Source organism: Sebastes umbrosus, chromosome 24, assembly GCF_015220745.1.
Source record: "Sebastes umbrosus isolate fSebUmb1 chromosome 24, fSebUmb1.pri, whole genome shotgun sequence".
Classification (NCBI taxonomy): domain Eukaryota; kingdom Metazoa; phylum Chordata; class Actinopteri; order Perciformes; family Sebastidae; genus Sebastes; species Sebastes umbrosus.
The window spans coordinates 4,813,406-4,834,294 of NC_051292.1; the positions used below are offsets into that span (position 1 = coordinate 4,813,406).

At 35.5% G+C, this 20,889-nt stretch overlaps 1 protein-coding gene across 2 annotated transcripts; it reads right to left on the reverse strand.

Moving 5' to 3' along the window:
• Window positions 1-4,018: 4,018 nt before the first annotated feature.
• On the reverse strand, window positions 4,019-10,147 carry LOC119483564 (homeobox protein engrailed-1-B-like). Of its 2 annotated transcripts, none has more exons than XM_037761796.1 (2): window positions 9,534-10,147; window positions 4,019-4,640 (listed from the first exon to the last, which is right to left on the reverse strand). In XM_037761796.1, the coding sequence occupies exons 1-2, from the start codon at window positions 9,979-9,981 to the stop codon at window positions 4,306-4,308; spliced, it is 783 nt and encodes a 260-aa protein (XP_037617724.1). In that variant the 5' UTR covers window positions 9,982-10,147; the 3' UTR covers window positions 4,019-4,305. The 2 variants fall into 2 exon arrangements, with proteins under 2 accessions (XP_037617724.1, XP_037617725.1); XM_037761797.1 differs by having other exon boundaries at window positions 4,019-4,628; window positions 9,534-10,146.
• Window positions 10,148-20,889: the final 10,742 nt, after the last annotated feature.

The window sequence follows — 20,889 nt, forward strand, 5'->3', positions numbered from 1 at the left end:
TTTTGTGCATACCTGCTCCGAATCCAACTCTCCCCTTTTTAGATTTCCAGTGTGTATTCCCCTTTTTATTGCTTTCATTTGCATATAAATTAAATCCATATTGTGCCTGCGAGGCAGACTATGCTAACTATGCAAACGATCCCTGGCTTTTCTTTGTTTTACAGATAAACCCTCGGCTTTTCCTAAACGACAAGGTGGGAGGGGAGGGAGAGGGAGAGAGAGATCCTCTCTCTGGTTTCATAATTGTATGAATTTTAAATACATTGTGGTAGGCTCCTCTTCCGCATTCACAGCGGGGTGTGAAACTATCATTATAATATTAAAGCTGTAGGGTTAGCTGACCGTGGAGAGAGCCAGCCACCTCTGTTCACACATGCAGGCCAGATGGTCAAAGAGGCTGCATTTAGGAACGCATTAGGCCTGTGTGTGTGTGTGTGTGTGTGTGTGTTTTCTAAACATAATCACAACCTCTTATTCAATTTCTGAAGTGCATTAGAAATACTTTAAAGTGTGCAAAATACTTAATTTTGGCATAACAAAATAGACCCATTTAAAAATAATGTTATATAATTAGATTTTGTGTCAAGCCCTATGAATATTCATTCATAAATTTCAGTTGCATTAAATTATTCCTAATATTGCAGAACCCCTGGAGGTTTCCTGCTGCAGAGATGCTGCAGGGCTGACTTTATAATATATATATATATATATATATATATATATATATATATATATATATATAAAAGACAGTTTAGCTGCACCAAAGCTTGACTCTGCTGCTGTATTCCATTCACGATGAAAAATGAATGCATGAGCTATGGATTATTTACAAAAAAGAAATAGCAATAGTATGATTCAAATAATGTTTTTAAGCCTTTTTTCTTTGACGATTTAATTCAATAAAATTACATTTTGCACCATTAACAGGCGCATTATTGTCTGACAGTCTTCATAAATAAATAAATAAATAAGGTCTTTTTTTTTAAAGATGAAAGGATAATTAAATCTGAAATAACCATGCCTTTTATAAACTAACAGCGACTCCCTGGTCGTCTCGTCCTTATTGAAATCAATTATTACCACGCTATGCGGTGCGCTTATTAAATCTGGTGCTCTATAGGCCGAGCCGAACCCAAACGCACCACTTGAAATAATTAAAAAAGCCTGAAAACGCGGAGGCCGTGAACTCCTCCTCTCTCCGCTGCTGCTGCTCGTTAGTTAGCTCTTAATTAAATAATCCGATCCGCCATCAGTTGTACATAAGCGACGGAACAAACAGAACGTTCTAGAACGCGTCAGAGTGTGTTGCTGGTTTGGAACGTTCTAGAACGCGTTAGTGTGTGTTGATGGTTTGGAACGTTCTAGAATGCGCGCCATAAATCATTCACTTTTTCATCAATTAAACAATAAAATCAAGGTGGAATATCTTTTTCGGCATATTTATATGTGTTATCAATTAAATCTGTATCATACTGTCATGGCGAATTATTCGGCATACATATTAGAAGCTTTGGATATAAACCCTGACTTCACGGGCCTTTTTTAAATATAAATGTAAGCCTCATTTTATGCACTTGCGAGATTTTGCAATAGGAGGATGGGTTCATATGTGTCTAAAATTAACAGGATTGAAACGTTGAATATTGGTCATAATAAATTTAAAATACATAAACGCTGAACTGGATGAAGTGAAAGTGAGGGCAAATGACAATTATAAATGCACCCTAGTAACTGACTTACAATATAATATAAATATATTTTACCACATTGCTGGGGATTAAAAGGGACAGCTTTCACCAGTAAATTAATAATAATAATAATAATAAGTGTTACTCTGAATATAATGTGTTTTTTCCCTCCCACTTCCCCTTCAAAATTTAAATTAAATGAAAAAAGCTCCATGCCTTGCTGAAATAATCAATAACAGCTATAGTGCAAACAGCTTTCACATCATCATACCTTTCATAATATAAATATATATCTATTGCACCACATTGCTGGAGATTAAAAGGGACTGCTTTCAGCATTATAATAATAATAATAAGAATAAGAATAAGAATAAGAATAATAAGAATAATAAGAATAATAATAATATTAATAAAGTGTTAATCTGAATATAATGTGTTTTCCCCTCCCACATCCCCTTAAAAATTTAAATTAAATGATAAAAAACTCCATGCCTTGCTGAAATAATCAATAACAGCTATAGTGCAAACAGCTTTCACACCATCATACGTTTGTATGGTCTGCTCTCACTGACCTTGGAGTACTCTCACACACACACACTCCCAAACACACACACGCCATGTCACAGGGTTCACCGCCAGGCTCTATCAAACCTGAACCTGAGGTCACATGAGGCCAAACGGGCCACATGTAGACCATGTTTCTCCCCTAAAGCACCAGACTGAGGACGACACTGACAGCTTTCCTCAGTAAATGTATTCATTTCATTTAAACTCCTGCAAGAGCTTCTGCATGAGTGAAAGTTTACCAGAGATGTTAAATCTTGTAAATGCCCAGAATAGATTAATAGGTGAAATGTTATCCATTATGGAGAAACAAGCAGCGTCTGATTATAGTGAAACATGAACTGTGAAACAGGAACTCTCTCTGTGTGTGTGTGTGTGTGTGTGTGTGTGTGTGTGTGTGTGTGTGTGTGTGAATGTGTGTTGTATTTTTGTATTTCTGTCTCTGCCCCATCGTCTCAAATATTTAAAAAATATTTAAAATTAAATAATCCAGTTTTAACCATATAGTCAGCAATTAATTAATAATGTACTAAGTTTTTCTATTTTTAATTTATTGAAATTGAATAGTTTTAAGAATTTAAAAGTATGTTATTAATTACGGGTTGCTCCTTTAAATTTTCTTTATGGGAAGTCCAGTTAAACCATGCTGGTTGTGTAGTTGAAGTGACAAAATAAAAAAAATAATTAAAAATTAGATACATTTTTAATTAATAAACATAATTTTCTCCTTATTCATTTCAATCAGGGTATTCAAAAATAAATAAATAAATAAAAATCAGTCTGAACTCGACCTGAATAATAATAGTAATAGGTTTAACATTTTTTTTATCACCAAAAACGCTGTCTAATTTATTCAAAATTTTGTAATTTAAATGCATGTTATTAATTATGGGTTGCTCCTTTAAATTTGCTGAGTGAACTATATATTTTATGTTTATGTGAAGTCCAGTTAAAGCCATGCTGGTTGTGACAAAAGTGTCAAAATAAAAAAAAAATAGATTGTACAACTATCCATCATAATTTTGTCCTTATTCATTTCAATTAGGGTATTAAAATTAAATAAAAATGCACTTAACAAAAGATCAGTCTGAACTCGGCCTGAATAATAATAATAATAATAATATTAATAATAATAGGCTGAATAATAGGTTTTAACATGTTTTATCACCAAAAAGGCTGTTTAATTTATTACATTTTTAATAATTCAAAAGCATCTTATTAATTACGGGTTGCTCCTTTAAATTTGCTGAGTGAACTATATATTTTATGTTTATGGGAAATCCAGTTAAAGCTGGTTGTGTGGCTGAAGTGACAAAATTAAAAGAAAATAATTTAAAAGAATAGATAATAATTTTAATAATATAATAATCATAATTTTTCTCCTTATTAATTTTAATTAAAAAATAAATAAAAATCCACTTAACAAAAGATCAGTCTAAACTCGGCCTGCATAATAATCATAATGATAATAATAATAATAGGTTTTTAACATTTTTTATCACCAAAAACACAGTTTTGTCTGTGGAAACGAATGAAAAGAAGTCCATATATATCTACCGTTCTCTTCTTTATTTCAGTCTACATGTGAACATATTAAAATCTTTGGCTTGTTTTGAGTCGGATGTGTTGAAGGAAAAATGTGTCGCATGTAAAGTATGAAGGGGGGGGGGACCACAAAAAACCCTATAGAGCCAATTAGACAGAAAACAGACAGGAAAAGACCCGGATGAGAGGTGAAATTAAATATACTGTATACAACATGATAACTGTTTGGCTATATAAACTTTAATAACGACCGTTCATTTATATAATTATGTCCATATACTGTCACCATAAACAGAAATCTGTGTTTTTTTTAAATAGTGTTCATTTTTTTATCTCCAGAGAGAGTCCAGTTGTGTCCCCCATGCATTGGGGACATGTCTCATTCACTGTCCTCCTTGTCCTCCATGCATTGGGGACATGTCTTATTTACTGTCCTCCTTGTCCCCCATGCATTGGGGACATGTCTTATTCACTGTCCTCCTTGTCCCCCATGCATTGGGGACTTGTCCTATTCACTGTCCTCCTTGTCCTCCTGCACGGTGGTCGTGGAGTGGTTGTACAGTCCTTGCGCCATGAGCTGCAGGGCCAGGCCGTTCTTGTAGCCGGTGGCTTTTTTAATCTTAGCCCTCTTGTTCTGGAACCAGATTTTGATCTGGGACTCGTTCAGGTTCAGTTCCTGAGCCAGACTCTGTCTCCGCTGCTCCGTTATGTACCGGTTGGCCGTGAACTCGGTTTTCAGTCTCTGCAGCTGCTCGGCCGTGAAGGCAGTCCTCGGCCGCTTGTCCTCCTTGGTGCTGCTCTTCTTCTTTTTCAGTTTGCGTGTCCTTGGGCCTGGCGTGGAGACAACAAGGGGAATAAAATATTTATTCTACTGCTGGAAACGCAGCAGGCGCGTATGTGCTCAATATCATCAAATGTAGGTCAGTTCATCATTTCACCATCATCTGCAGCGTAATCCAATGTCCATCATTTCATAGTAGCGCTGTCAATCGATTAAAATATATGTTATGTGTTTTGTTTTTTTTGTTTGCTTTGTTGTTGTTGTTTTTTTTAACTCTACTCTTTCTTTTTGTCATTATTATTATTATTGTTATTTCTTTTCTTGGTTTTGGTTTGGTTTTGAATGTTAAGGGTACTTGATGGGTTTGTCTGTAAAGCTCATCTACTTAAAAGCTGGTTTATAGACTGTTGTAATTACAAAAACAGTGGATTGCATATATGAAAACACAAACATTTTTTATCTGTTCAAAATGTACCTTAAAGGGAGATTTGTCAAGTATTTAATAGTCTTATCAACATGGGAGTGGGCAAATATACTGCATTATGCAAATGTATGTTTATATTTATTATTGGAAATCAATTAACAACACAAAACAATGACAGATATTGTCCAGAAACCCTCACAGGTACTGCATTTAGCATAAAACAATATGCTCAAATCATAACATGGCAAACTGCAGCCCAACAGGCAACAACAGCTGTCAGTGTGTCAGTGTGCTGACTTGACTATGACTTGCCCCAAACTGCATGTGATTATCATAAAGTGGGCATGTCTGTAAAGGGGAGACTCGTGGGTACCCATAGAACCCATTTTCATTCACATATCTGGAGGTCAAAGGTCAAGGGACCCCTTTGAAAATGACCAGGACAGTGTTTCCTCACCAAGATTTAGTGTAAGTTTGGAGCGTTATTTATCCTCCTTCACGACAAGCTAGTATGACATGGTTGGTACCAAACTGAGCCTGTTACAACCCAAAACATTGCAAGTTGCATTAATGCATTAAAAAAATTAGTGGCCTTAAAACGAATTTGCGTTATAATTGCGTTAACTTTAACAGCCCTATTTCATAACCTTTAAAACACAAATGGAATATAGTAACACACTCCTGTTAACAGCAATAGCAGATCAATAGAAACAGAATTATAGTCTAGTTTTTAATCTTTAAAATAGGGTGAATTAGCCAGATTTGGGATGCTTTTTTTTCATTTCAGATTTCTGGAATATAATGCGATAAGAAGCCAATATATTAAATCACACCAGTACTGAAACCCCAGGATGTGTCCTAGTCAAACCAAAAAAAGAAAATGCACACTCTTAAAAGAAATGGTAGACATGTCAGTACTCTTAGTGCCAAGTTTTATCAGACAAATCTTGATTTTCTAATGTAGGACAGTCGTGTCCGATATGTGGGACACTGAAAAGTCTGTGAAAAGACCTAAAAATCACCTTAATTAATTCAAAACACTGAAGGCTAAATGTGTAACCCCATGTTCAGTAATTTAATGTTACTGCTGTTACAAAACCTAGGCTTGTAGGTGGATGTTACATGGAGAATCGAACATCAATAAAACTATAAATAATAATAAATAAAGACTATAATAGTTTTGAAGCATTTAGGCATATTAGAAAGACATTAAATATCAATAGTTTTATTGACTTTTATTCATTTTAGGAAGATCTACACCCACTGGAGCTTAGGTGTCCCACATTAGGCAGTGTCCCACTTTACGGCAACTCACCCTATTATGAATATATTGACTTTTTCCTCCGCCATGAAATTTAGGCCCACTAAAGGTCTCATTGAGACTGCAAAACCCTACATCAACGTGTGATTATTAATTTATATTCAGCTAATATTATTGAATCTGAGGAGTTCATGTGTGTGTTCATGACTTATAATGTGGAAGATAATTAATAGAAGAAAGAAAAGAAATAAATTAATATTAGGTCAGCAATGTCCTGTATCCTTATAACACCAAATGATTTTAAAAGTGTAATAGTCTGTTTTTACTCGTGCCCAGAATTAAATTGCATTCATGGATTAATAAAGTTGTATTGTATAAAAACAAAACATTACACAGTACAAAGCACAGCACACAGGGAAATTTAGCTTCTGCATTTAACCCATTATTAGGAGGATTGGTCGGTGCCTTGCTCAAGGGCAACTTTTGATTTGAATTGGAGGGAAATGGTGGAGACAGTTGCAGAAAAAAACAAAAACAAAGAAAATTTGTTTTCATTGTTGTAATAAAGACATGTGGAGGTTTTGGTGTGTGGATGTGGTGTAGCCTCCAGGAGATGCGTTAAAGTGCCCATGCATGTAGCCAAAACAAGCGAGTCTCTCTGCAGACTTCACAGATCCACATCATCAAAACCTCTCATATACTATTAATGCTGTCCATGCAGGCCTTTATGGGTTACTTCATTATAAACATGGCTGCAGCGCTGTGTGCACAAATCAGACCGAGATGCATGCACCGAATACAGCAGAAATGTGTCATAACATACTGTAGTTATTCATCTGTATGTGTGATATTAAGACGCTGTAGTTTATGCACTGATTGTTGATTTAATGCAATATACGACACACTTAAAGGGAAGCTTGGATAAAGCGTTATAAACGCACAGTCCGATAAACCGGATAGAAAAGAAAAAAAAGAAAAATCAAATAAAAAAGCATCCCTTGTCCATTAAAAAGCACCTTCATCATGAAAAAAATATTTGTATTTATTTAATATTTAATATTATTATTATGCAAAATTATACTATCGAATTCAGACATCGTTCTGCTGTTATTTTTATAATTATTATTATTATTAAAAAAACACTTATTTCAGCTGTAAATGACGAGCTTTAACTCTCCAATTTTGTCTCCAGACACTGAACGCATCAACTGCACCAATTCAGGTTAAAAGGGGATTTTTGGAGCGAATGAAAATATATTCTAGCCTAATTGTTTTGTTATAATTTCATTGTTTTTCAAAAAAATATAAACCACAACAATGACCACTCCATCACCTTTATTTAATATAGTTTTAAAACCACACTGAAAACCATTTGCATTTGATAATAAATCCTTTTTAGATCATATATTTTGGTAAAATTGGTTTATTATAAGCTAGTACGTGTGATGGTGTGACGTTTACAAATCATAATATCTGTGCAATCCAACTATTGTTTATTATTACCATAAATGACTGTTATTTTTGTTGTAATACTACTACTAAAATATCTATTAAAATATGACAGAACTGCAGTATTTGAGCCATTTTTTAAAACACATAAGACACATTATAATGCAGATGAGCAACGAAAAAAACAAACAATAGTAGCCTATTGTTATAGCTATGATATAATCCATAATTATCAGCTTTAAATATATGAACGTATGCTGTCAAAAGAATACTTCTCACCCATTATTTGGAGGCCTAATATCTCTTTTTATTACTCAAAACCTTTAAGCATAATGTGATTAATTTGTGCACCGAATTACATTGAAAATGATGCCATTTTGAGCCATTTTGTAAAACATATAAGACACATTTTAATGCATATGAGCAAAGAGAAACCAGACAGAGGAGCCTATTGTTATAGCTATGATATAATCCATAATAATGATGAAATTGCACACCGAATTACATTGAAAATTATGCCGATTTTAAGATGACATATTATACAAGCTATTAATAAATACCCTGCAACAAATATGAGACACTATATACCATAATAAGCTTTAATGTTTCCAATCGGCTTGTGCGTAAAAGTGTCTTTGTGCGTAAAAGTGTCTTTGTGTGAGAGAGAGGAGATACACTCTATTTTCATATTTTCAAATGTTTGTTCCTATTTTATTTCGTAATTGCATTTATTTTCTAAAAATAAAATCCTGTGTTTTGATTGGCTGGCCACACTTGGACGCACTTGGCTACAGAAACATTAGGGTTTCTAATTCTTAGGGTTTCTGTTTCCAATCGGCGTGTGCGTAAAGGTGTCTGTGCGTAAAAGTGTCTTTGTGTGAGGAGAAAGGAGATACACTCTATTTTCATATTCATAATCATTTTATTATGGTAATGTTTGTTCCTATTTTTATTTCAAATTTACATATAATTTTCTAAAATAAATAAATAATAAATAAATGTGATTGGCTGGCCACATTTGGACGCACTTGGCTACAGACACATTGAATATTGCTCATATGAATACATTTAATAAAACTGTGGAGGTGCGTGAAGTGTCTTTGTGCGTAAAAGTGTCTTTGTGTGAGAGAGACGAGATACACTATTTTCATATTCATAATCACTTTATTTTGGTAATGTTTGTTCCTATTTTATTTCAATATTATATATATATATTCAATTATATATAATTTTCTAAAATAAAATCCTATGTTTGATTGGCAGGCCACACTTGGATATACAGAAACATTGCTTATTTCTCACATAAATATCTTTGCATTTAATAAAACTGTGGAGGAAGTGAACCATGCGTAGAAGTGTCTTTGTGCGAGGAGGCATATACACTCTATTTTCATAATCATTTTATTTTGGTAATGCTTGTTTCTATTTTATTTCACAATGGCATTTATTTTCTAAAATAAAATCCTCTGTTTTCATTCAAAAGTAAAAGTGTCTTTGTGTGAGAGAGAGAGAGGAGATACACTCTATTTTCATATTCATTGTCATTTTATTTTGGTAATGTTTGTTCCTATTTTATTTCAATATTATATATATATATATATAATAATATATATATTCAATTATATATAATTTTCTAAAAATAAAATCCTGTGTTTTGATTGGCTGGCCACACTAGGACACACTAGGAAGCACCAGAAACATTAAATATTTCTACTATAAACAACTTTGCCTTTAATAAAACTGTGGAGGAAGAAGAAGGGTAAAGTCCCCCAGCCCTCCAGCACCCCAGTTGGTATAACTCTGTGACTATTATCGCCTTACCAGATGAGGGCCGGTCCGAGTATCTGGTACAGTAAACCCAAGCTGGCCACAACATGGGCTGGCTCTCCTTGGTCCTGGGAGGAGGAGATCCTCCATCATTCCTGCCACTCACAACCCTAATAGACGAGCTCGGTTCAGCCTGTTTGGACGAGTTCTGCTTGTTCGACGGCGAGGAGGACGTGGAGGAAGATGAAGAAGAGGAGGACGAAGAAGGTGATGAAGAGGTGCTGTCGCTGCTGCAGTTGGAGTCCAGACACGCAGCTTGCAGACGCGCACCCAGCAGGTTCTCCTTTCTGCAGCCGAAGTCAGGTCGCAGGATGTTGTCTATGAAGAAGTTGGTGGTTCTGTGGTTCTGCTGCTGTAAAGCTTGGTGGGGTAAAATCACAGGAGGAGATGGGAGGTTCATGCTCTCCTCCTCGTTGGTGGAGTCCTTCTGCTCTTCTTCCATAGCTGGGAGAGAAAAAAACTCCACTTGTTGCACCACCTCCTTCAGGTATCCAATTAATTAGAAGAACAGCATTAAAAAATATATTTTTATTATCCTAAAAGCCTCCCTGGCATAGCTCCCCGTTAGTCCCTCTCTCTCCGGTGCACCATAATATCTGCCTCCCTTCCTAAACTCTCTCCTCCTCCATGTGTGTGTTTCTTTCTGTCTCTTACACACACCCTCAGACAGGAACCACGTGTGCGAGGTTGGACCAATCAGGAGCTGAGTTCGGATTCTGTCACAGGTGATGGCGTCCAATCAGGAGAGAGCAGCAGAACTAGGGATAAATGTTACAACAGAAACTATGTTTTTATATTGAAATACTCACTTTTAAATCACATTTGGGGGTTTTATTTTTTTTATACTTTATTTTTTCCTTTTTTTCAAGGCTGTTTTCATATATGCAATCCACTGTTTGTAATTACAACAGTCTATAAACATTTGGGGTTTTTAAAGACTATTATTTACTAATATGCTAAATGGAGATTTGTTTTTAAGAAAAATATATTATTAAAATGACTTATGCTAATGAGAATTTTAAGTTTAGTTTAAGATAGTTTGGGGTTTTTAAAGGTCCCATATTGTCGTTTATATTATGAAGCGGGTTTAAGTGCTATATAAATACTGTTAAACTATCAAAACACACAGCCCGTATTCAAAAATTGTGCGTTTGAAACAAGCCGTTTCTGTCCATTTGTGATGTCACAAATATACACTATTTAGACCATTACACATTAAACGTAAACATTCTAAATGTGTCCCAGTTTATTTCCTGTTGCAGTGTATGTAAATAACATCAGCTGACAGGAAGTAAACATGGACCAAAGCTGTTGCCTAGCAACACAATTCCGTTGCAATTCCATTGAAATGTGCTAAAACGGAGCGTTTCAGACAGAGGGGTAAATACAGGTATATTCAGGCAGACAGTATGAGGAAAATAAAGGGTTTTTTGAACATTACAGCATGTGAACATGTTCTATTAGACACAAAATACAAGTATGAACCTGAAAATGAGCACGATATGGGAACTTTAATGACTATTTTTTGCTTATATGCTAAATGGAGATTTGTTTATAAGAAAATGAAGTGTTGTTGACTGGCTAACACGGCAGGAACATTAGCTATAGGCTAAAATATTCCCCAAATTAACCTAACATTTGCACAAAATGTTGCTTTTATAAAAAGTATTAAAGCTAAAGGTCTCTAAAAAGGTCTAGTTGGTCATCTTCACTGTCACTAGCAATTTCATTTCATTTTTCGCCTCTTTGTGACGCATTTAGGGTTTAAACATCCAGATTTTGGACAATTTTGGCAGCAGGACAAAAATAAAACAACAGTGGGATAAATGACAGAAAGTATGTTTTTTCATCAAAATATTCATTCTTAAATCACATTTTTCTTTTTTAAAAGACTTATTTACTTATTTGTTAAATGGAGATTTGTTTATAAGAAAAATGTTATTTAAATGACTTATGCTAATGGGAATTTTAAGTTTAGTTTAAAGGTCCCATATCGTGCTCATTTTCAGGTTCATACTTGTATTTTGTGTTTCTACTAGAACATGTTTACATGCTGCATGTTAAAAAAAAAACTTTATTTTCCTCATACTGTTTGCCTGAATATACCTGTGTTTACCCTCTGTCTGAAACGCTCCGTTTTAGTGCATTTCAATGGAATTGCAATGGAATTGCATTGCTAGGCAACAGTTTGGGTCCATGTTTACTTCCTGTCAGCTGATGTTATTCACATACACTGCAAACAGGAAATAAACTGGGACACATTTACAATGTTTACGTTTAAAACTGTGTAACGGTCTAAATATTGTATATTTGTGACATCACAAATGGACAGAAATCCTAACGGCTTGTTTCAAACGTACAATTTCTGAATACGGGCTGTGTCTATTTCTTCATATATTGAGTGTTTTGATAGTTTAACAGTATTTATAAAGCACTTAAACCTGCTTTATAATGTAAAAGACATGAAAATCTCACTTTTTACAATATGGGACCTTTAAGATAGCTTACCAACTAATACGCTTTGACTTAGGCTATGCTCGTGTTAAATCACATTTTGGGTTTTTTTAAAGACTTTCATTCACTTATATGCTAAGAGAAGATTTGTTCATAAGAAAACTATATTATTAAAATGACTATTTTAAGTTTAGTATAAGCTATTTTACCACTTAATCAGGCTATGCTCATGTTGTTGAGTGGCTATAGGCTAAATTATTCCCAAAACTAAGCCAACATTTGCACAAAACGTTGTTATTTTAGAGAAAAGAATGATAGGTGTGCCCTATAAAGTTAAACACCTCTAAAAGCTTTTCACTGCCACTAGCATTTTAATTTAATTATTTTTAATTATTTTTATTGGCCTTTTATTGTCATTCTTTCGCCTATATGTGACGCATTTAGGCCAATTTGTATGATTTTGGCAGCAGGACAAAAATGCACTTTTTTTCCACTAATATATTAAAAAAAATATGAGTGAAAATAAAGATTTTAGAAACACAATGAGGCGTAGAAAACACTGATAATAAAATCTCCAGAATAAGAATAAAATTGCCACCACAGCTCTAATTGGCGATTTGAAATAATAATATTAATAATCATAATAGCAACAGCATGAAAAAGTGGGGACGTGTTGATGTTTAACACGGTGAAATCTTTATCCCACAGGCCGGAGCGAGGGATTCATGGCTACTTAATTAAATTCCAATTAGGACAGTATCAATATGGTGTTTAGCCGCAGAGCCATTGTGCGTAAATGAGCACTCAGTCTGCTCTTATCTGGGGCCCGCAAAGAGAGGCTCCTTGAGAGGGGCTGCAAAAGATAATTTATAGCTTTTAATTAGTCTTCATTCCGCCCGATCAGGCCGGCGTTCATCACTGGGAGCGGGGCTGAATAAAACCCGGGTGAAAAGCGCTGTCACCGGTCCCTGGCAGGGCCCTTAATCAAAGTGAAGCAGGGGCCACGCTACAAGCCGCGTAATTTCCAAGGTGCTGATAAAGCGCGTTGAATAATAGCGGGGGCCCTCGGAGACACCATTTACAGAAATGACTTTATTGACGGCTTAACGTTGGTAATTCATTTTGCCTTTCATGTATTGGGAGCCGGATTTGTCGCCGTAATAGGATGATAAATGCACTGACGGATCGCAGCACCAGGTTTTTATTGAGTAGCCTATATAGCCTGGTGCTTCCTAGTGCGCACACACACACACACACACACTCACACAAGGTTTATGATGAGGCTCTTGTTGAAAAGCTGTCTGCAGTAAAGGCATGACATGTGCAGACTGAACCAGAGCTGCTTCTATAATAATACAGAAGAAGAAAATTCCATATTTTTAGGTGTTTTACTTGATTATTTCCTTCCTGTGTGAAGGATTGGATGAAATAATGTATGGAAAACTGTCTTTTATATATTCTACATTTGATTTATTGACTATATCTTTGTTCTTGCTTTTGCCTTACATCTATTATAAGAGTTCAAAACAGCCAATGCTGTTGTAACACAGTTGCTTTAATCTAATTTCCTACGACTATGGATATCTAAAGAGTGTGTTTGGCATTTCTAAAAAGGTAATACATTTGTTTTAAATTTTTTCATAAAGACAAAAAGGTGTTGAGTTTAATATTAAATAAAAAACCCACACACTAAGCCCATACTTCTTATAAAAGCCAGTGCCAGGGCACAAATGAAACATATATAAGTCTAAAATATAGGTCTAATTTTAGCCTTAGCCCTGTTAAACACATTGAAACTAAAACAGGAGCTTCATCATCACAAAATATTTACTTTAATCAAATATTCGGCCTTCAAATTTAAGAGGATAAATGATTAAAATAAACTTTAAAATGTATAACCTGCAGTGAAAGTTAAACTCTGCAGCTTGTTTTGTGTCCACAAAACCTAAGAATGCTTCATGTCAGTTTGTGCATAAATAAATAAATATATTTTTTAAATATTTATTTATAAGTTTTCAGTTTTGTAAAATGCATCAAACATGTTTCATGTTTCAAATGACAAAATAATAAGGTGTGATGGTGTGAGTAAAGTTTGGAGTGGATTCTGTCTCAAGGTGCTGCAGCTGCATGCTTATGATGCCACCTAGTGGAGGAAGATGGGAACTAGTGGTCTGTTACAGTACTGAGTAATAAAGCACAGAGTATTGTGGTTTATAGGAGGCTCTGTGAGGTTCTGTTAGCACATTTTGATGGGTTTTAATGCAGTTGTTTTTAGTTAAAGTTGACATAAACAGAGGATGTAATAATGGTATTGGGTAAGGTTTGATTCTCACCTGTCCTCCTTAGTATAAAGACATCAAGGGCTTTATTAAGTTGAACAAAACTTGCATTAAATCAGTTGCTAAATCCAGATAGCGTATATTTATGGGATGTTCTGTGTGTGAACCTCTGGGCTCAAGTATCCACATCTGGAAACCCAGAAAGTCAAAGTATAGAACTCTGGCACCATCTAGTGACTCTGATGTGTATGTGGCGTAAACATTTTAACCTGTGTTTCACTTTGGATGTGACATGTTAGTCTGTATGGCAGACATCATATACTGTAGAGTAATAAACAAACCAATCTGCTTTTTAAATTAATATCAGGTCTTTATATTAAAAAGTATTTCAGCGATACCTTTTATTTTTTTTACTTATAGAGAGACTAAATTGGAAGAAAAGATAAATAAATTAAAATAAATTCTAAATAAATTAAATATATTTAGCTTACATTAAATATTAATTAAGGCTAGGTTAAGTTTATTTGTATAGCACCTATTCAAAGTGCTTTACATCAGCTGAAGAAATACATTCAGAAACAATAAAAACAAAACAAATCTGAAAAAATATAATAAACACATTTTTTTCATATAAGTTAATATAAGTTTAACATTTTTTTAACTAATCATGTATAATTTTATTTTGAAATATCAGTAGACCCAAATATATCCACAATAAATGTAGATTTCAAAGGACACTTTGTTGGGTAAGATATGTTCACACATGACATATGAATACAAACATCCGAAATATTACATAATATATATTTTGTGACAGTGATACTATATATATATATATGATGGAGGTATACTGTACTGTATATCGACAAATTCTTCCTTACAATACTGTGCGTGTCCACTAGATGTCAGAGTAAAGCAGCTGGAAAAAATTAAGAAACACAATTTAAAAAAAATCTGAATTAATAAATTAGAAACAACACTGAAGTTAAACATTTTTTAAATATAATTTTTTATTTTATTTTTCAAATACAACAACAGTAGATCTAAATATATTCATATAATATTTTCCATTATGTTATCCATTTATATCGACAATTTCTTCTTTGCAACATTGTTCTTGTCCACTACATATCAGAGTAAAGCACCTGATAAAAAACAATAAAAAAACTTAAATATAATAAAATTATTAATAATTAGAAACAACACATAAGTGAAACATTTTTCAAATAATCATATTTAATTTTATTTTAAAATACAGTATCAGTACACCTAAATATATTCATATTATTTTATTTGTGACAGTGAAACTGTAATGTATATGAAAATTTCTTCTTTGCAGTACTGTGCTTGTCCACTAGATGTCAGAGTAAAGCAGCTGAAGAAAGACACTGAACTGTTGTAACCATCTCACTATAACTGAGGAGACACTTACAAGCAAAAAAGAAGCATTAATCAGCAGAGATGCAAACAGGATAAACAGGCTCACGTACAAATATTCGTCTCCCTTCATAAAAGCCAATAAAAACCAACAACTAAAGCATTTTCTCATTTAAACAATAAGTTATGTTGGTTTTAAAATGTCAGCGTTATAATGCCAAATATCTCAACTTGTCTGAGACGTCTAAACTACAGCATGCGAGGCTGTAAAACCATCCAAGAAACATCCGATGAATAACGACCGACTGTTTCCCACTTTTTCATTGTTTGACATTTCACAACTTTGTGCCACAAGTGTCAAATTTAAGCAGATTTGTGGCGACGCCAGACAAATGTTAAAGAGGTATCACAATCAGGGATGGATTTTAAATGGTGATACTCTCAACCCTGTCACTTTGTGCCATAGTATTGACATGCCAGCGATGTACAGAGGACATGTTTGCATACTAAACGGTGGATTATCATTCACTGAGTCCTCTCTCTCTCTCTCTCTCTCTCTCTCTAAGGTTCAGCTCTCTGCAGTAATAATACATGAAGGGCTCCTCTCCTTCATCCATTAATCAGGAGGGAGGCTGAGGTAAAGGAGGGCTGATCTTTGGCCTCCACACACACACACACACTCTCACCTATCATTAATAATTGAAGGGATATTAATGCAGATAAATAATTAGCTTGGGGGGAAGCTCTTCAGAGTCCTAATGAGGATGAGGGGGACAGATTGCTCCTTAGTCTTATTACACCTCGCTGAGAAGTTTCGAAAGCTTCAGGTGGTGATAAATGAGCCCCCATTTAGTAATTGGCAAATTAAATCGATGCACTGACACTTTGCTGGGCTTGTGTTAACACAATTAACCGTCTTGCTTCATGGTGTTGCTAAAATGTGGATGATGTGTTTCTACGGCTCCAGGGAATGGCCAGCGTAAATCTACAACTATGGGATGGATATTCAATATACAGACATTCATGGTCCCCAGAGGATGAAGCCTACTGTTTTTTTCCATACTTGCCAACATTGAGATCTCAAAAATAGGGAGGATTTCAAAACCAAAGTGGGGCGTCTGGGGTTTGAGACTAACTAAGTGGTGAAAATAACAAAATACTAAGTACACCGCAACAGTATTTTCTTGTTAAATAGGCCTACTTTGATGTTACTTTTCACTCTCAGGGAAAGAAAACTGAATAATTTGCCCATCTGGCGTGAATTTGTGGTGAATCTCTGGTATAAAGGAGGCTAATATTCATTAATTTTTTGATGTGCTAGAGTATTTCTTTCTCTTAGTACTCTCCATTTCTCTCTCCGTCCTCTCACTCACTGAAGGTCCTTTCAGACACAATGCTACAACGGCACCACTGTGCTCTGAAACCATTTATTTCCAGTGGCTGTGATGAGCGGCGAGCACAGTTCAAACCGCGCCGGGATGTCGTGAGCAGCTCTCCTTCGCCGGTAAAAAGACATTTGGCAGTAGCTTTATTGTCGTCCGGGTGGAAACAGTAGGGCAGTAAAGTCACGTGCCAGAAAACAGGTTGAGATAACGGAAAGGAAATTCATTTTCAGTCGATGGCAGACCGCCGCGGTAGTGGTGCTTTTTTTTCACATTCGAATATAATTTTCAAATTCGAATATCTATTTTTTTTTACTATTCGAATATATATTTGAATTTAGAATATTGGTTGATAGCCCGAATCCGTATATACCTGTATTCACCCTCTGTCTGAACCATGTACCATCATGAGGTATTGGAAATGTTTGGATCACACGAGTCTGAAACTAATCCTTTTGCAGCCACCTCTGGATCTAATTCTACTAATGATATACTACGAATAATACTTTGTAGAAATTATTACGATGTGCAAATCTTAATTTTGACAACTTAAGAGCACACAAATCTTGCGCACTCGCTGTGATCTTTGGCGCCCCTCTAAGGGGGGGCCCAGACCTTAGTTTGGGAACCACTGGTCTAAACATGACTAAGGGCTGTTTCATAGAGACAACATCTTTGCTCATTTGTTTTTTGATGTCATGAATTCATGATTATTATGTATTTTTCCCATTTTTTCTTTTTTAAAAACAACTCCCATCACCTCAGCGTGAGTGTATTTATGGATTGTTATCAGAACACATCAAGCAGCAGCGTATGAAAGGCGTGACTGAAGCGCTCTCAGGCATGTGTGTGCTCTCATCAGCCATGTCTGCCCGGGGCCACTCTAACCTTTCACTCGACTCTCTGAGGATCGCCTCTCTCTCATCTGGCATCCTCGGCCTGTCACTGTCGTCAGCCAGAGCCGAGATGAAAGATATAGTCCTCATTGGCTTTGTTACAATAAAAAGCCGCCCGCTCCAATGACTTATTTCCTTAACCTTTACTCCCCTATATTCACAAATGACAGATTGCATGACCACGGGGGGGATTAGAAAAAAACTCCCTAGAGATATGGTGATAAATAATGATATCTCGGACAAGTCGTTATCAGATTTGAAAGCAGACGGATGACAGCCATTTTGAGTAATATAAGGAGGCAATGACTCTAACAGACAGAAAGTAGAGCTTATAAATAAGTAAACTAGAAATAAGCATCTGAATGAGGTGGATTGGTGAACATATTTTAAAGGCTCTAAAACTCCTGTCTTATGATGAGCCGAGGGAGGCAGCAGGACATAAATAATGACCATATAATATAGTTGCGAGAGGAAGAGGGGATGAGGGGATGAGGAGACGGCAGCAGGCAGGGAGAGGTGGATGATGGTTGACGGGATAAGAGGGTGTGTGTGTGTGTGTTGTGATTGATTTCTGCGTAGGCTCTTTTAGCCTCTCATTATGGCCCGGCCCCGGGGAACAAGACAGGGATGTGTTTCTGACACTTCTGCCATTGTTCCTTCTCTGCCTGCAAATCATCTGTGTGCATATGTCTTGTATTTCTGGCTGCTTTCAGATCAAATGTCCTCACAAAGATATACTGTAAATGTAATTTCCAAGAGAATATAGTTAAAGTCAGGGTAAAGTAGTTTAAAGGAAAGGAAAAAGGAATAGTTTGACATTTTGGGGAATATTCTCATTGCTTTCTTGAGAGTTAGACGAGAAGATTGATACCACACGCTAACCATCTCCTGGCCCTATAGCTGCATATTTAGCATCATGCTGCAGTGGTACCTTCATGAGTATGGACATCACATTACAGTAGAGTTATCTTCAGAAATTAAAAATAATTAGTGCAAAGTTGAGGTCCTATATAGACGATTTCTTGCCTTGCATCAGGATGAAATATCAACATAATTAAATTATTTTTTCATGTATGATTATGGATGCTCCTCTCTGTCTTATTTAAGCCAAGATATTGCGCATTAGGGCTGCAGTTAATGATCATTTTCCTGATTATTTTCTACTTGTTTGCTCTAAAAAATGTCCGAAAAGAGTGAAAAAGACCCATGGATGATTTCTCAAAGCCCAAGTTGACTTATTGAAATGTCTGTTTTGTCTAACCAACAGTTAAAAGTCCAAATACATTAGTTTATTATCATAGAGGGGGAGAAAAATCAGCCAATAGCCATATTTGAAGCTGAAACAAATATAGAAAATGATTTAATTGATCTATTGATTATTAAAATGTTGCCTTCGCAGCATAGCTCTCATTACGATGTTAAAATGACTCAAAGAGCAGCTTAAATCAATGAAAATCACACGTCTACTAGCTGCCACTGCAGCCTTTAAGGTTTATTTCCCTTCAAGTGTAACAACAATAGATATCAGAGAGTCGATTATAATGACTCTGAAGTGCGCAGCATTTTGACAGGAGATAATGTTCACGAGCCTGGAAGCTTATCGTCTTTGCAAAAGCACCCACAGCAGCATATTATTTACCAATAAGCTTAACCCTGAGTTTAAACCCCCGAGGACTCATTTGTCTTTTTTTGTATTCTTTTATTTACTTTCTTTTAGGAAAGTAGTTCAGTCTGCTATTTTATCCCCTTCGCTGTTTCCTTCTCTTTCGCTCTCATCTCTCTGTTCGCCAAGTCTTTCCTCGTTTGCCGATTAAACCACAAAAGAGATGTATTCTCAAAGTGCAGACTGACCAGATGAAGTGAGTCAGCATTAGGCTGAATCATTATCCAGCGTAGTGAATCGTAATACTGGAATTTATTCCGCCGAAGACGAGATATGCATGAGCGCCTCGGTCTCGGTTTCTGTTTGGCTGTGCATTGTTTATGTACAGGACAACTGATCTTGTTTTTTCATATGTTGTATGAATATACACTTACACTGGCATACATACAAATATTATGGCAATATATTTATAGAATGTATCGAATCATATTTGTCTAATATATTACAAAACATATTATTGTCGTCTTCCATATACAGTCAGCTAAATGTACTTAAAGGACGGTTAGACTGTTATCAGGCCATTAATAGGCGTTATCAGCCCCATAGATGTGAGTCAATAGGGGCCTACTACACCCGCTAATATGTTTTATCATCTATTCACATGGTAGATCACTGAAAGAAGGATTAAAAGAACAAAACGGCGACCTCTAGGGACTGTAGTAGTAATTATGACAGGCTCAGTAGTAGTAGTAAACACTAAAGAAACCGTTTTGTTTGAGTTCAAAACGAAATGTTTCATTCCGTTTTACAACGTGGTAGAGCGTGTTGTAAGGTAGTAGGCGTAATAGGCCCCTACTGACCCACATCTATGGTGCTTATAGCAACTGATAACGCCTATTTAACGGCCTGATAACAGTCAAATCGGGTGCTCTATTGGCAGAAATGGAATATAATATTAATAAGTATGTTTTCTTTAGTGTATAATCACCTGAGAATAAGAAATTGTTGTGTTTTCGTTATCTTAGACGTAGCCGTTTATATCTACATAGGGCCCAGAATGGACAAACCAAACACTGGCTCGTGATAGGGACATTCACGTTTTCACGTTTTTGCGTTAGTCCCCGTAGTTCTTCTACACGCTCGGCACATGGGAGAAGTTTCAGTTGGTTGCAAAATGCAACCTCACTGGTCGATGCTGCTGGATCTTACACACTGCTCCTTTAAAGTATCAAAAGTATACATACTTATTATGCAGAATGGCCTCCTTTCAGTGTTATAATATATTATACTATTTGATTATTATTGCTGGTTTTAATGTCCCCAAAAAGAGTTAGACTTCCGACCCTACAGCAAAAAAGA

Coding starts and splice junctions, on each gene's coding strand:
- LOC119483564 (XM_037761796.1), bottom strand. CDS start 9,981: ATGGAAGAAGAGCAGAAGGACTCCACCAACGAGGAGGAGAGCATGAAC. Junction 4,641..9,533: donor CTCGGACCGGCCCTCATCTG/GTAAGGCGATAA, acceptor TTCCCCTTGTTG/TCTCCACGCCAGGCCCAAGG.